This window comes from Podarcis vaucheri (assembly GCF_965113315.1).
Source record: "Podarcis vaucheri genome assembly, chromosome: 9".
In the NCBI taxonomy this organism is placed as follows: domain Eukaryota; kingdom Metazoa; phylum Chordata; class Lepidosauria; order Squamata; family Lacertidae; genus Podarcis; species Podarcis vaucheri.
Window position 1 is genome coordinate 68,066,890 of NC_138767.1, and position 17,224 is coordinate 68,084,113.

Here is a 17,224-nt window from a genome sequence, read left to right on the forward strand (position 1 = left end):
CAGTAAGCTCGCTCTTGCAGTTTTCAGTGTCCAAATGTTTAAAATGTTATATGCTTTCTGTTCAGGATATACCCAGGCCCCCAAATTGCTGCAGCATCTTAAAATATGAAGGGTGGTTCTCTATCTCTCTATCTTGCACTAACATCTCATTCATTTCCTTGTACACTATGCACTCCATCTTAACGATGGGGTTTGGCTTGTTCATCCCAGCAGTTTAAAGCAACTCACACTGTCAGTCTAGCCTTCCAGAAAGCACTCTTGAAACGGAGACGATAAATATTGTTATAAGAATTCTAAGGTCCCAAATATAAAATAAACGTTCATAAATGTACAAGGCAAACACATACAGTGGTACCTCAGGTTACATACACTTCAGGTTACATACACTTCAGGTTACACACTCCACTAAGCCAGAAATAGTGCTTCAGGTTAAGAACTTTGCTTCAGGATAAGAACAGAAATTGTGCTCCGGCGGCGTGGCAGCAGCAGGAGACCCCATTAGCTAAAGTGGTGCTTCAGGTTAAGAACAGTTTCAGGTTAAGTACGGACCTCCGGAACGAATTAAGTACCTAACCCGAGGTACCACTGTACATAAGTATATAAACCACATGTCTGAAATAGTACAGGATAGCAATCCTGAAGCAATTTTGACTCTCCCAAACCATTTTGACTCTCCCAAATTGACTTCAAATTTTTCTCTGCAAGGAGGAAGGAAATGGGAAAGCCTCTCCATTGTGTTTTGCTTACCTGTCTTAAGGGCGTCTTTGTGTTTGAATAGGGTGAGCCTGTGACCTGGATTCAGGAATTAAAAGTATTTACCATCACAAAAGAATGGCCGTTATTGACCATTATCAGGCATCCTGGCAAACAGGATTTCTGCTGCACACCATCTCCTGTGATGTATTTCTGCTGTAGACATACATCATCCTTCTGTGATGTATGTATGATGTTTTGGGGGGGGGGGTCTTGAGCTACAGGGTGGGCAATTTTAAAAGTCTATAGAAGGGCTTGCGCACCATTGTTCTGGGTTCCTCCACCCTCTTACGTGTGGTGAGTGAGAACCCTGTTGCAACAGTTTAATAAAAATCAGGCTTACTAGCTGCTTTGCTTCTCAATACTGTATTCTCTGGTTGGCCTCTGTTATTTTCTCCTACCAATAGGGAACCCACTTAAGGACTCTATACGGGCTCTTGGGAACCCCATAAGGGAAAAGGAGCAGGTTTTTTCCGTAGCAATGATGAGCTAAAAATCCAGAGAAGTTTGGACACTAGAAAGGGAGCCTTTCTCAGTGGCCAAAGCCAATGCTGTTTGGGCACAAACATATATAGCTGCATCTTTTACAGTGGGCTAAACATTCAGGGACACGGGTGGCACGGTGGGTTAAACCACAGAGCCTAGGGCTTGCCGATCAGAAGGTCGGCGGTTCGAATCCCCGTGACGGGGTGAGCTCCCGTTGCTCGGTCCCTGCTCCTGCCAACCTAGCAGTTCGAAAGCACATCAAAGTACAAGTAGATAAATAGGTACCGCTCTGGCGGGAAGGTAAATGGCGTTTCCGTGCGCTGCTCTGGTTCGCCAGAAGCGGCTTAGTCATGCTGGCCACATGACCCGGAAGCTGTACGCCGGCTCCCTCGGCCAATAAAGCGAGATGAGCTCCGCAACCCCAGAGTCGTCCGTGACTGGACCTAACGGTCAGTGGTCCCTTTACCTTGACCTTTAAACATTCAGGAACACTGGCTCTCTGAAACCACTCACTCCCATATTATTGTTTTGTTGCACTCATCTCCTAGATATAGGTCTAGGAATTATGGGGATGGGGGTGCCAAGGTAAATGACCTGTGGCCTTTATGCCACAATTGTTAATGAATACAGCGGTACCTTGGTTCTCAAACGCCTTGGTACTCAAACGCCGAAAACCCGGACGTAAGTGTTACAGTTTTCAAACGTTTCTCAGAAGCTGAACATCTGATGCGGCTGTCAGCTATTTTTTCCAGGGCGCCCACACCAATCAGAAGCTGCACCTTGGTCTTTGAACATTTCAAAAGTCAAACGTACTTCTGGAACTGATGAAGTTAGGTACTTCTGTTTTTGCTATTTATTTTGCTTTTTTGTTTTTGAGGCTTTTTCGGTTCGTTTGTTTTTGTGCAGTGTGGAACCCAGTTCAGCTACTGAGTTATTGATTGAATGATTGTGTGACTGCGGAAATGGATAAAAGCCCCGCATCCAAACAATGACTATCATCAGTGCAGGTATGAAAAAAAAAAAGTAATTTTAATTTTTATCATCTACAATACAGCAGGTGGCGCTGTGGGTTAAACCACAGAGCCTAGGACTTGCCAATCAGAAGGTTGGCGGTTCGAATCCCCGCAATGGGGTGAGCTCCCATTGCTCGGTCCCTGCTCCTGCCAACCTAGCAGTTTGAAAGCACGTCAAAGTGCAAGTAGATAAACAGGTACCGCTCCGACGGGAAGGTAAACGGCGTTTCCGTGCGCTGCTCTGGTTCGCCAGAAGCGGTTTAGTCATGCTGGCCACATGACCAGATGAGATAAAGCGAGATGAGCGCTGCAACCCTAGAGTCAGTCACAGCTGGACCTAATGGTCAGGGGTCCCTTTACCTTTACAATACTGTCTTATTTATTTAGTACATTGTTTATTAGAGGATGCGGATGGCGCTGTGGTCTAAACCACAGAGCCTAGGGCTTGCCAATCAGAAGGTCAGCAGTTTGAATCCCCGCGACGGGGTGAGCTCCCATTGTTCAGTACCAGCTCCTGCCAAGCTAGCAGTAAGAAAGCACATCAAAGTGCAAGTAGATAAATAGGTACTGCTCTGGTGGAAAGGTAAACGGCGTTTCCGTGTGCTGCTCTGGTTTGCCAGAAGCGGCTTAGTCATGTTGGCCACATGACCTGGAAGCTGTCTGCAGACAAACGCCGGCTCCCTCAGCCAGTAAAGCGAGATGAGCGCCACAACCCCAGAGTCATCCACGACTGGACCTAACGGTCAGAGGTCCCTTTACCTTACATAGTTTATTGCTTTCGTTTTATGGATCAATGGTCTTGTTAGAGCGTAAAATTCATGTTAAATTGCTGTTTTAAGGGGTTGTTTTTAAAAGTCTGGAACGGTTTTGCATTACTTTCAATGGGAAAGCGCACCTTGGGTTGGAACGCTTTGGTTTTGGAACGGACTTCCAGAACAGGTTAAGTTTGAGACTACTGCAAAAGGATGTGCGCTTCTCTTCTCTATCGGTTCCTCAAAAGAAGATCGCATAGCCCTCTGCAACACAATGGAATGGTTGATCCCATTTAACTCACAAATACCCACTGTGTCGTATCAAGGGGAACTTAGGAGTATTCCCTACTGACGTTATTGTGACATGAATTCTCAGAGAACTCCATGGAGGCAAAGGAACTGCTGTTGTCGTGTTTCACATTATTTCTTGTTTTTAGTTTTGTCCATGTAGGAGTTAGGAAGTGCCTGACACTAATAAACTTATCACCCTCTTACATCAGGTACCTGTGAAATTATTCTGATTTTTACTTTGTTATAAGCGTTTTTATTGCTTTTCTTATTTTATCCAGTACTGGGATGAACAATAAAACCAGAATAGAGAACAAACAGAATAACGCAACGTCTTATGCATGTGCCTTCTTAGAGTTCTTAATTTTTCTTTGCCCTCCACAGTTGCACAGAGAAAACTATAACTATTAATCCAGCTATAACTGCCAGAAGTATTGCCAAATGTGCCACGCCTGAAGTGCAGGATGTTTGAGATATGCAAGTCATGACATAAGGTCAAAAAAGATTGCCAAATCATATAAAGAGAGCCCGGTGTGTCTTGACATTGATAAAGCTTCAGCTGATGAGTGATCTTTTCTATGAAAGTTATATTCCACTTAAATTGATACGAACTCTGCAGGGAAAGGTCCTTAGCAGTTTCCCATAACTAATGAATCTACCAGCGCCATATATATCCTTGTCAATATATCCTTGTTCTCGTCTTCAGACATATTTAGCTACGACAGTTGTGGACAAAATATGTGCTGTTCCACATAAACCATTTCTCGGAACTTTTCCACATCCCTTCGTAAATATCGGTGGTCCAGAAGAAAACATTTTGGATAGCTGAGCTGGAGTCTGATACCATTTGTGAATCAGCTTCAGTGAATTTCCTCTCATGTTGTCAGACACCTGAATTTCCAACTTGCATATCTGCTTCCCATGTTTTTTGTGTTTGTTTTTTAAGAATAGCGGTGGAACTCATTCACATCCTGCAAGATAGAGGGCAATTTTTATTTATTTATTTAAATTTTTATTTATACTTTTCAAATTACATTTCATTGATTTTACAATCATTTTAACATTTCAAGGTTTGACTTGTTTCTCCCTCTTTCTGTGGTTCCTTATACAGTGGTACCTCAGGTTACATACGCTTCAGGTTACAGACTCCGCTAACCCATAAATAGTGCTTCAGGTTAAGAACTTTGCTTCAGGATGAGAACAGAAATCGTGCTCCAGCTGCGCGGTAGCAGCGGGAGGCCCCATTAGCTAAAGTGGTGCTTCAGGTTAAGAACAGTTTCAGGTTAAGTACGGACCTTCAGAATGAATTAAGTACTTAACCCGAGGTACCACTGTATTTATCTTTTAATATCTTCTTTATATCCAAATTCATTTAATCTGCTCATTTAATTATCTACTTTAAATATATATACTCTTATAAAACTGCAGGTTATTACAATAATCCTGCCAGTGTTTTTCTCCGTTTGCAATTTATATGTAAATATTCAACAAAACATTTCCATTCTTTTATAAAAAGTTTGTTATCTTATTCCTTATTATCTTATCTTATTGTTATTTCTTAGTCCTCCGGTAAGTTTCTCCATTTCTGCATATTCCATAAGTTTTTGTATCCATTCTTCCTTTGCTGGGACTTCTGCTTCTTTCCATTTTGGGGCAAGTAACATTCTCGCTTCTCGGCCTTTTGGCTAAGATCAAGTGTCATATCTGTTCTTATCAGATAGAGGGCAATTTTTAGACTAGGCCCCTCTCTCTTCTTTTTGCATACTGCTGAGTAAATTTCCAAAGGTGACAATGGCCTCAACCAAGTCTTGCGTTTTAGTACAGTCACCAGTAATAAAACTGCAAATAATTCTGATTTTTCTCTATGCAAATATTCTGCTGGTTGGATCTGATGGGGTGACCAACAGCAGGTTGAACCAGAACCAACTAATACTGATTTTGTCCCTTCCTTCTCTCTTCTGAGTTCTGCTAAGAGGATCCTGAGAGGTATTACGGTGGTACCTCGGGTTAAGTACTTAATTCGTTCCGGAGGTCTGCACTTAACCTGAAACTGTTCTTAAGCTGAAGCACCACTTTAGCTAATGGGGCCTCCTGCTGCTGCCGCTCCGCTGGAGCACAATTTCTGTTCTCATCCTGAAGCAAATTACTTAACCTGAAGCACTACTTCTGGGTTAGTGGAGTCTGTAACCTGAAGCGTATGTAACCCGAGGTATCACTGTATGTTGTAAGTAAGAAGGCAGATGGATGAGAGGCTGTCTGAGAGCAGAATGAGGTTGGTGGTGTGGGAATGTTCAGGGTAACAGGAGAGGATATATTGTTTATTAATATTCTTCCTACATTGCGCTAGCAAGTTCCTTTACTTAGCAGGGTTTACATTCCCCTTTTCACATGCACAGCAGATAGCTGGTTGCAGGCTTGTATAAGCCTCTCACTATTGTACAATTCAGTCTGTCTGAGATTGAATTGTACGTTCCTGGTAAATTCCCTTGAATCCCTCTTAAAAGAATAAAGACGCCACAACCTTATTCAAAGTCAATAAAAGAAGTTTAGTTACATCAGTTCACAGTTGGATCCCTGAAGGCAGACTTAGTTACAAATACAGTGGTACCTCGGGTTACATACGCTTCAGGTTACATACGCTTCAGGTTACACACTCCGCTAACCCAGAAATAGTGCTTCAGGTTAAGAACTTTGCTTCAGGATAAGAACAGAAATCGGGCTCCAGCGGCGCGGCAGCAGCAGGAGACCCCATTAGCTAAAGTGGTGCTTCAGGTTAAGAACAGTTTCAGGTTAAGTACGGACCTACAGAACAAATTAAGTACTTAACCTGAGGTACCACTGTATGTACATGTGGATCTACCCCATATGGGGAAATAATCCCAGTGCTTCTGCTAGCTGAGAGCTTGCAGAGCAGTCCTAGCTAGAAACTGGTCAAACAAAGAAAAAAGTGAAAAAGAGAGAGGTGTGCTGCACGACTCATCCTTTTGTTACCTGGACAGGTTAGGTCACGCCCACCTTTAGTCACATGCAAAGGAAGGATGCTCCAGCCAGGAGGAACAGGAAGTTTCAACTGGCTGTACCAAACATTCCCTCACCTGTCTTCTCTAGCATTATAAGGAATGTTGTACTTGACTGCTCCCAGTGGATTACATCCCACAGGTGGAGCATGTTGCTGTTTTCTTTCTGATATGAAGTCCTTGGTTCAACAGCAACATTTTAATGACTTAATTTGGTGCCATCTGACTGTCTTTCATGCAAAACAATCCCCATGACCTCACACAATGGGCAACTGGGATATTTAATCATTTGCCGTTTGTGTATTATTATTATTATTATTATTATTAATTCTTCAGACATCTTTATTGAAAGTTCAAAAAGTACATAATTATATGTGCACTAAACACGATGAGATGTAAATAAAAGAGAGAGAAAAGAAAAAAGAAGCAGCACCCATGTAAAAGGAAAAATAAAGGGGGGAGGGGGGAAAACCCAAAACTGTATACTTTACAAAGTTGCTATTGTACTTCACCAGATCTTAACCTATTACAGTACAGTGGTACCTTGGGTTACATACGCTTCAGGTTACAGACGCTTCAGGTTACAGACTCCGCTAACCCAGAAATAGTACCTCGGGTCAAGAACCTTGCTTCAGGATGAGAACAGAAATCATGCTCCGGCAGCACAGTGGCGGCAGCAGGAGGCCCCATTAGCTAAAGTGGTGCTTCAGGTTATGAACAGTTTCAGGTTAAGAACGGACCTCCAGAACGAATTAAGTACTTAACCCAAGGTACCACTGTATTGTCCAAAAACAACTGGAGACCCAAGTTTGGGAAATACTGGCCTGGATGGATTTGATTGATTGGTTGGTTGGTTGGTTGATTGATTGATTGGTTAATTGATTGAATTTATATACCGCCCTATACCCAGAGGTCTCAGGGCAGTTCACAGAATAAAACCACAACCTATAAAATCAAAATAAGAACAATAACCCAATAACTGCCCACAAAAAGAGCCACATTTTAAAAGGGTATAGGATGTCCATCAGGTCTGGTTAAAAAGGAATGCTTTTGCCTGGTGCCTAAAGGTGTATAGTGAAGGTACCAGGCAACCTTCCCTGGGGAGCGCATTTGACGGGGAGCCACTGCAGAGAAGGCCCTGTTCTCTTGTTGCCACCCTCCAGATATCTTAAGGTTGAATTGGGCCCAGAAACTAATTGGTAGCCAGTGCAGTCAGACCAGGATGGGTGTAATATGCTCAAACCGTCTTGCGCCGCTGAATTCTGCACTAGCTGAAGTTTCCGAACCATCTTCAGAGGCAGCCTTACATATAACACATTGCAGTAATCTAACATAGAGGTTACCAGGGCATAGACAACAGTAGTTAGGCTATCCCTGCCCAGATAGGGCCACCAGCTGAAGCTGATGGAAGGCATTCCGAGCGACAGCAAAGGATCCAGGGAAACCCCCAAGCTACGAACCTGCTCCTTCAGAGGAAGTGTAACCCCTGAATTTCGCTTGGTGGGAGATTATGGAAGAAAGGTAATTGTCTGCCGCGTGGGATGAGAACCAGCAATAATGGTGGGCATTAGACTCCTCTGGGTGAGAGCTGGTAGCAATGTCTGTGTTGTTCTAGGTGAGAAATGAAGCCAGGTTCTTGGATGTTGAGAGATTTGAGTCTCTGATCTATACGACTGAATGATCTGGAAACATGGTGGTGTTTTGTGTTAAGTTGTGGGTGAACATATCAGACGACACAGCGATTCTTCAAACAGCTCTTGTTTATTCAGATGCCAGAACAGAACTGAACTGAAGGGTTCAGCCAGCCTGCTTATATAGAGCTCCAGTACAACGTAACAGTAACAACTTTCTAAAACTATCCAATCACTGAACGTCACTTTGATCCCTTATTTGCATAACTATCTACAGTATCCCCCTGCTGGCCCAGGGTGAGAACTTCAGTACATAACATTTTGTATACTACTGTGCTTTTATAGTGTTTGTTTGTTGCTATTACTCTCTCTTCTGTTTCATTTAAGCTACGAAACGAGGTTGGTTTATATGTACCCTTTTGAACAAAGTTGTATGGATTGATTTTTTCCCTTTTGTATTCACTTACAGTACTGATATTATTTCTAATTGTTTTTTAAAAGCTATTTTCATTCCTGTTGTTTGTCGGATATATTGCGAACCACAATTGGTCACAATTTTGTGCAAAGTGGTCTAAAAATAAGCAAGGTGGAAAGAAACTCTCCCCCCCCCGATGTCTTTTGGCTATAAATATTCTGATGGACATGGGTTCTAATGTCATTTAGGAATGGTGAAACTTACTGGAAGAATGAATAAGAAATCAAAATAACAAACTTTTTATAAAAGAATGGAAATGGTTTATTGAATATTTACAGATAAGAACATTGGCAGGATTAGTGTAATAACCTGCAGTTTCATAAGAGTATTTAAAGAAGATGAATAAATGAGCAAATTAAGTTAACTGGGATATGCAGAAAATTTTAAAAATAAATTTAGGGAACTGCAGAATGAGGGGGAAGTCAAGTTTTGAAATGTTAAAATGATTGTAAAATTTGTGAAATGTATAAACCTGAAAAGCATAATTTTCTTTTTTTTATGTCATTTAGGAATGACAGCAGGATCAGCCAGACCCCAATCCAATATCCTAGATTATATGCAATTATGGTTTACAAGGAAGTGTATTTCTGGTATCTAGCCAGATGGAATGGCAATTATTTCATATTAACTGGGCCTCTGCTTCCATAAAAGAGGGTGTTCTGTTTGCCCCGTGTCAACATTGCTATAGTTCTTATGGAGTACTTTAAAAATAAAATACCTACAACTGCTTTTGAAATACCTTCCTTTCCCCCTTTTTGCCGTTTAATCTTAAGGCGACCAGCTGGGCCCTGCTGCTAATTTGTACCTCAAAATAGTATTCAACTGTACACACACACAAAACCCTGTGGTCTCTACCTGAAATTGGGAATGAAAATAAGGAGTTCCATTTCATCATGCAATCTTTAGGCACTTGCCAGCTGTAGGAATTCCATTGTCACTTGAGATGGGAGGGGGGCAGTTATTGGGTTGTTGTTTTTATTTTGATTATGTATTTTGTGGTTTTATATTTTGATTTTATTCTGTGAACCGCCCTGAGACCTCCGGGTATAAGGTGGTATCTAAATTAAATAAATATGTTCCCCTCTTTATTTTCAGCTTTCTTGGGCACATGAAACTAACCACAATTACCTTGAATTTCTGCTTAACCCTCAAGAAAGAAGGGCATTTTTGCTGGCCAGGTTTAATTCAAATCCATCAAACCTCCTTTGGGGGAGCTTCTCAGGCAGGATGGAAGGAGAAAGAACTTGCCCATGTGAAGACCACCTGGTGGAAACCCTTACACATATGGTTCTCAGTTGTAAACTATATGCCGATCTCCACCAGCAATTTCTAGATCAACTCTGTATCCCCAAATGGAAACCAGAGTCAGAGGTCATACATTTTCTATTACTGGGGAATGATCAGGAGCTCACCAAGTTAGATGCTAAATACAGTGGTGCCTCGCAAGACGAAAAGAATCCGTTCCGCGAGTCTCTTCGTCTTGCGGTTTTTTCGTCTTGCGAAGCAAGCCCATTAGCGGCTTAGCGCTATTAGCGGCTTAGCGGGCTTAGCGGATCAGCTGATAAGCGGCTTAGCGGCTTAGCGGATCAGCTGATAAGCGGCTTAGCGGATCAGCTGTTAAGCGGCTTAGTGGCTTAGGATCATCTGATAAGCGGCTTAGCAGCTTGGGAAAAAGGGGGGGAGGGAAAATACCCGCAGGAACTCGCAAGACATTTTCGTCTTGCGAAGCAAGCCCATAGGAAATTCATTTTGCGAAGCACCTACAAAACGGAAAACCCTTTCGTCTAGCGGGTTTTCCGTCTTGCGAGGCATTCGTCTTGTGGGGCACCACTGTATCTCTATTTGGTTTTTTGTCGTTGAAATACACTGCAGACGTCTGATCTCCCTGGAGACCTAGAGATGTGACGATAGACTGCTCTGCCTCCTTCCTTTTAGCAAATGTTTTGTGCCACTGGGGAAGTGGTAATTCTGTATTGATTTGTTTTGGATGTTTGTATGTGATGCCGATAAAAGGTTTGATGAATAATTAATAATAATAATAACAACAACAACAACAACAACAACAACAACAATAATAATTAATAAATAAATAAATAAATAAATAAATAAATAAATAAATAATAAGATACTTGATTTAGCCTGACAGAGGGAGAATCTGAAGTACATACATGCACACAGACATAATTTTATTAGTGTGCCAGCTTTTCAAACCACGCTTAAGGCGGTTTACAACATGAAAAAACTACTTAACTGCAACATGACAAAAGCAGTCATAAACAATAAATTTAAAAATGCGCAACCAAATGGAACAATTTCCACACAATTCACAAGATCTAGCATAAAAATCCAAAAAAAACCAACAGCAACAACCCCCCCCCCAACAAAACAAAATAACCCTCAAACACTCCAGCCCAATAGTAGCATCTAGGAATTTGCATCTATACTTAAAAGGTAAAGGTAAAGGAACCCCTGACTGTTAAGTCCAGTCGCAAACGACTCTGGGGTTGCGGCGCTCATCTAGCTTTACTGGCCAAGGGAACTGGCGTTTGTTCATAGACAGTTTTTCCGGGTCATGTGGCCAGCATGACTTACAGAACCTTTATTCGCATTTATATATGTAACATTTGTAAATGTTAGCCATGCTGCACTTAAAAAATAACTTTTGCTAAATGGATTGAATGGCATCATTATATTCAAATTGCATGGTGGGACACCAGCAAAACCACAGGAAGCCGCACAAAGGTTTTCTTAATGGAAATCACTTCCTTAAGCCTTTCCCAGTCAACCATAATACCTCATGGACAAATTATGGGATGGCCACCAGCCGCCATCTCGAGGATGTCCATTTTAACTTTGCTCAAAGCCCATGGGATTCTTAATTATTTTCCTCTGAGCAAAAACCATCCCTTCTCTACACCACATACTGTACACACACATTGCCTGAAGCCCCTTTTGGGGCCATGCCAGAAGGAAATCTCTGAATTTTGCCCTTGATTCATGATGCAAATAAAACAGGAACGAAAAGCATCCTTAACTGCTCCTTTTCAGAGGAAACTAGTCTGAAGCTTTCTTCTGGTAAAATGAACGGACTTGTACCATCAGTAGTTGCGCAGAAGAAGGAATTTTAGCAAGGGAAGTGTTAAGTTGTGGGTGAACATATCAGACGACACAGCGATTCTTCAAACAGCTCTTGTTTATTCACAGACCATAACAGAACTGAACTGAAGGGTTCAGCCAGCCTGCTTATATAGAGCTCCAGTACAACGTTACTGTAGCAACTTTCTAAAACTATCCAATCACTGAACGTCACTTTCGATCCTTCATTTGCATAACTATCTACAGTATCCCCCCTGCTGGCCCAGGGTGAGAACTTCAGTACATAACAGGAAGCTATTATAAGAAAAACTGCTCCTTTTCCCTTATGGGGTATTCCAAAGCCTGTATACAGTCCTTAAGTGGGTTCCCTATTGGTAGGAGAAATAACAGAGGCCAACCAGAATAAATTGAGAAGCAAAGCGGCTAGCAAGCCTGATCTTTATTCAAGGAAAACTGTTGCAACAGGGTCCCCACTCAACATACGCAGGAGAGTGGGAGAACCCTGAACAATGGTGCACAAGCATCATCACTTCTGCCCTAGAAAATTTCCTCCACACTAGTCAAGTTTCCTAACCATTCCGTCCACCCCAACCCACATTCTTGGATCGAGCATTTTGGATCCGGGTCTCTGTTTTGAAACCGAACGGTGCTACTGACACAGGTGCAAGCAGAAATTTCCAAATCATTTTAGGCCCTGTCTCTGTTTTCTCAGCCACACATACCATGGTACCTCAGGTTACATCCGCTTCAGGTTACATCCGCTTCAGGTTACAGACTCCGCTAACCCAGAAATAGTACCTCGCGTTAAGAACTTTGCTTCAGGATGAGAACAGAAATCGTGCGGCGGTAGCGGGAGGCCCCATTACCTAAAGTGGTGCTTAAGGTTAAGAACAGTTTCAGGTTAAGAACGGACCTCTGGAATGAATTAAGTACGTAACCAGAGGTACCACTGTACTATCTTCGTATGGAATTTGGGAGCTGGAGATACAGTCATGCATGCAGATAACATCACTTGGTTTCTCATCAATTGGTTTCCTCAACACTTGATGTCTCAAAGCTGAATGTGTGAGCTGCAAAAGCTTTGTGAGATGTTATAAATGTTTGACCCGTGAGGACTCATTCGTACAAGCAAGCTATCACAAATTGTATACCGCTTAATAAAAAAATTGAAGTGGCTGATGATAATAATAATAATACATAATGCACATCCATCTCTGACTTTTGTCTTCTGGGTTTCTGGGGGTTTCCCTGTTATTCTGTTATTCACAGTTACAATAAACCTACCATTAAAATTATGGACTGGTCATTTCTTGGTCAGAGGGCAAACGGGCAAATTTAGCAGGGAATCAAATACTCCCCCCCCATCATCATCATCATCAGCATCATCATATATTATTTATACCCTGTCCATCTGGCTGGGTTTCCCAAGCCACTCTGGGCGGCTCAAAGCACATTAAAAAATTGTAAAAACTTTAGATATTAAAAACTTCCCAATACAGTGGTACCTCGGGTTAAGTACTTAATTTGTTCCAGAGGTCTGTTCTTAACCTGAAACTGTTCTTAACCTGAAGCACCACTTTAGCTAATGGGGCCTCCTGCTGCCGCCGCGCCACCAGAGTACGATTTCTGTTCTCTCCCTGAAGCAAAGTTCTTAACCTGAAGCGGAGTCTGTAACCTGAAGCGTATGTAACCTGAAGTGTATGTAACTCCGCTAACCCAGAAATAGTGCTTCAGGTTAAGAACTTTGCTTCAGGGAGAGAACAGAAATCGTGCTCCAGCGGCGCGGCAGCAGCAGGAGGCCCCATTAGCTAAAGTGGTGCTTCAGGTTAAGAACAGTTTCAGGTTAAGTACGGACCTCCAGAACGAATTAAGTACTTAACCCGAGGTACCACTGTAATAATAAATTCATATCCTGCCCATCTGGCTGGGTTTCCCCAGTCACTTTGGGCGGCTTCCAATAGAATATTAAAAACACAATAAAACATCAAACATTACAAACTTCCCTAACCAGGGCTGCTTTCAAATGTCTTCTAAAATCAGGTAATTGTTTATTCCCTTGACATCTGGTGGGAGGGCGTTCCACAGGGCGGGCGCCACTACTGAGAAGGCCCTCTGCCTGGTTCCCTGTAACTTGGCTTCTCGCAGTGAGGGAACCGCCAGAAGGCCCTCGGCGCTGGACCTCAGTGTCTGGGCTGAGCGATGGGGGTGGAGACGCTCCTTCGGGTACACTGGGCCGAGGCCATTTAGGGCTTTAAAGGTCAGACCAACACTTTGAATTGTGCTTGGAAACATACTGGGAGTGAATGCAGGTCTTTCAGGACTGGTGTTATGTGGTCCTGGCGGCCACTCCCAGTCACCAGTCTAGCTGCCGCATTCTGGATTAATTGCAGTTTCCGGGTCACCTTCAAAGGTAGCCCCATGTAGAGCGCACTGCAGTAGTCCAAGAATTGCAGTTAGGCTGCTTCTTATCTCTGGACTCTCCTTTGGGGTCTGTTGTGATGAGCTCCTGGACTTCAAACTTTGCCACTGCACCACTGGTGACATTGGCTAAAAAAAGTGCTATATTTTGGGACTGACTGCATTCTAACAGGATGTGGAACTTGTGCTGGTGTGGATCCCTACTCCCATTAGCCTTTTCTAGCATGGCCAACGGCTAGGGATGATGGATGCTGTAGTACACAACATCCCCATTTAAAACCTGCTTGTATGCAGAACTGTTTAGTTGTAGAGAGAATAGGGATGTATTTTCACCTCACAAACGAGGTTTTATCTATGGAAGGTGTAAAAATGGGGAATGCTTCACAGTGGTCTGTAAGTACAGTGGTACCTCAGGTTAAGTACTTAATTCGTTCCGGAGGTCCGTTCTTAACCTGAAGCTGTTCTTAACTTGAAGCACCACTTTAGCTAATGGGGCCTCCTGCTGCCACCAGAGCACGATTTCTGTTCTCATCCTGAAGTTCTTAACCCGAGGTACTATTTCTGGGTTAGTGGAGTCTGTAACCTGAAGCGTATGTAACCCGAGGTACCACTGTATCCCAAAACTGAACAACAGATTCTGCAGCCAGCATATATATTATGAAAGAAAACACCATTTTTATTATTTCAGTTAACAAAAGAAGGAATTAAGCTCCAAGGTCAATGCAATGGAAGCTTCACAACAACAGAAAGGCTGTGTACAGTACAATAAATAAAATACTTTTAAATTATTCAACTCAACCTTTAAAATACACTTTCGGGAAATGGGCGAATATCAGTGTAGGTAGCCACCATCTTACATGCAACAGAGCATAAATTTAAATTTGGACTTGAAATCATTTTTCAGTTTTGCTGACAGCTCAAAATCTGGATGATGAGAGTGCCACACGTATCAGGTGGACAAGTGACTCTCAAGTCCCTGGTGCAAGTTTCTTTGCAGTAAGGTCTATGCTGGGGGGGCAACGGGACATTTTGTGGATCTGCTCAAAAGCCATGCCGTTCTCTTTTCTACAAAGATTTGAATACTGCAAATGACAGACAACTTCTTAGAGCTGAGGAACGTTCATAAAACTTCCTTTCGATGGGCAAAAGAAAGTATTACAAGTTACGTCTTTAGGCCGCTGGGAATTGCAAGAGCAAAGTTGGACCTCGTGAAACAAATTGGCCCAAAGTAACGCAGCATATCAATGATACAGCTTTACCGCGAATGAGGTCTCGACATCCAATCTTGGCCAACAGCTGTATGTGGTTAAATTAGAACAACCTGGTAATCAATTAGGATTTTAGGGAGGCTTACTGGAATCCCTGGAGAAAAGGGGGGGGAGGAGGAATCATCATCGGTAAAAGACTGTCTGTCCCGATGGCAGCGCGACTCAAGTCACGCAGCAATACGAGCTTAGACTCAGCGAGTTGATACACAAGTTCCTGGACCAGCAGGGGCTAGGGAAATGGCAGATGCAGCACATTCAGCGCCTAAAGAGGAGGTGGGAGCTAGGGGGGAGAAAACTATTGACGTCATTCACAAGCAACTGCTTTGGCTCACGTTCAGAAAGGCTTTGATAGGTTCTGAAGAAAGCTGCGCCGAGGCATTTTTATCTTTGCAAAGCAGAATCAACACGGACCAAGGATAAAGGCTTGAGAATAAGTTGGTAAGGGCTGGAGGAGAAAGATTAGTTTCTTTCACGGCACGGAAGGTTCTATGATAAGGACAATTGTTGCCGATTGGTCCTGCTGTCAGCTCCAAAACGAACAGGTTTTGGAGGTTTTTGGAGCGTTTCAAAAACTTACAAGACCTGTTAGTCCAAGGAGAACAGCAGGGGAAAGGGGAAAGGGAGTACGTCACAGAAAAAGGATGCCTCCATCATACCACCTTCAACTCTAAACTCGTCCACGGCCTCCAGCCAAGAACAATAAAACAAGATGCTTCTTCCATCAGGAATGATATAGAAAGGTTGCAAAGAGAGGTATTGCTGCGCTTTTTCAAAGGAAGTGTTATTATTACACTTTTAAAGTTAAATACTTTACAGAAATACTTTTTTTTCAAGTATTGCAGGACTTTTAAGATGATGGATGGTGTGACTGGATAATAGATTATAAGTGAAGACATCCTTTCCCCACCTTACAGCGTCAGAAAGGCAGAACTGAACTCTAGAATGATTATACGCTATTTCCTTTTTGGTGCATTTAATTGAACATGCATTTGGGGTTATCACTTAGGTGGATTGGCTGTTATGTGATTTGCATTACATCCAGGTACTGCAGTTTGGCTAAAATTCAGCAGCATGCAGCAGCGCTAACTTGATATGCAAAAAGCCTTTGGGGGGGGGGTTTCCATGTGAGAAGTGCAGTTTTATCTCTTGCAGAATTCCGCCCATTAACGTTTGAGCTTGATTTTAATGAAAGTGTTGCATAGTTTATTATTAGCATCTGATGAAAGTCTAGCAGTGCAGCACAGCAGCTCTGAGGAACATCAAGTGCCGGTGGCGAACAGAAAAATCTGAAGAAGAGGCATAACTTTCAGAGTCGAAAGATCAGCAAGTACAGCCTGGAATAAAAGGGGAAAATATCACGTTATGTTTATAATTAAGAAATAATTGTCGCTTTAAAAAAAATTGCAACATCTCCTTAATTTACCTGCTTTTGCTTTTATCTACAGAAATTCTCTTTAATTCTGAACCGTACTATGAGAGTCCTATACATAGTGGGATCAAGTACACTGAATCCTTATTTTAGGATTTAGGCCTCATTCAAATATATGCGGTATCATGGGTGCGGAAGACAGTCTAACATTTCACCTTGCATCTAAAAATAATTGTACGTTAGGAACCCTTACCCTGCTTGTCTGGAGTAGTACTTGCGGAATAAGTCTTGATTTGTAAGAATCCTTCAGTGAGCCTTCACAGTGAGAGTGACATTCATTTTTTAAAATCTTATTTTAAAGTAAGAGTGCTTAGCATAATCATGTGCAGATGACCCACTTTCATAAAGGCAGCAAAATGCAAATATCACTCTCCCCAGTCCAAATATTTTGAGGGACATTTTGTTCAGACGTAAATGATGCCTGGACAGAAAAGGTTATACCGTGCAATCTACACAATATCATGGAACTGTTAAGAAGTGGGACAGGGGTGGGGGGTAGGGATGAATGGAAGGATCATTTATGGAAACATAATAAATCATAGTTAATCTTCTCATGGCAACAAAGGTGTTAATCTTTAAAGCTTTAGAGCCCAAGTCT

At 42.4% G+C, this 17,224-nt stretch overlaps 1 protein-coding gene across 1 annotated transcript in view; it reads right to left on the reverse strand.

The window, feature by feature from the left end:
• Window positions 1–14,580: 14,580 nt before the first annotated feature.
• The window catches only part of TBC1D19 (TBC1 domain family member 19), a 74,479-nt gene continuing 71,835 nt past the window's right edge, over window positions 14,581–17,224 (reverse strand). Inside the window, exon 21 of the mRNA XM_082238210.1 lies at window positions 14,581–16,531. Within this exon, the coding sequence (XP_082094336.1) occupies window positions 16,457–16,531 (75 nt within the window). The 3' untranslated portion in view covers window positions 14,581–16,456. The remainder of the gene's footprint in view (window positions 16,532–17,224) is intronic.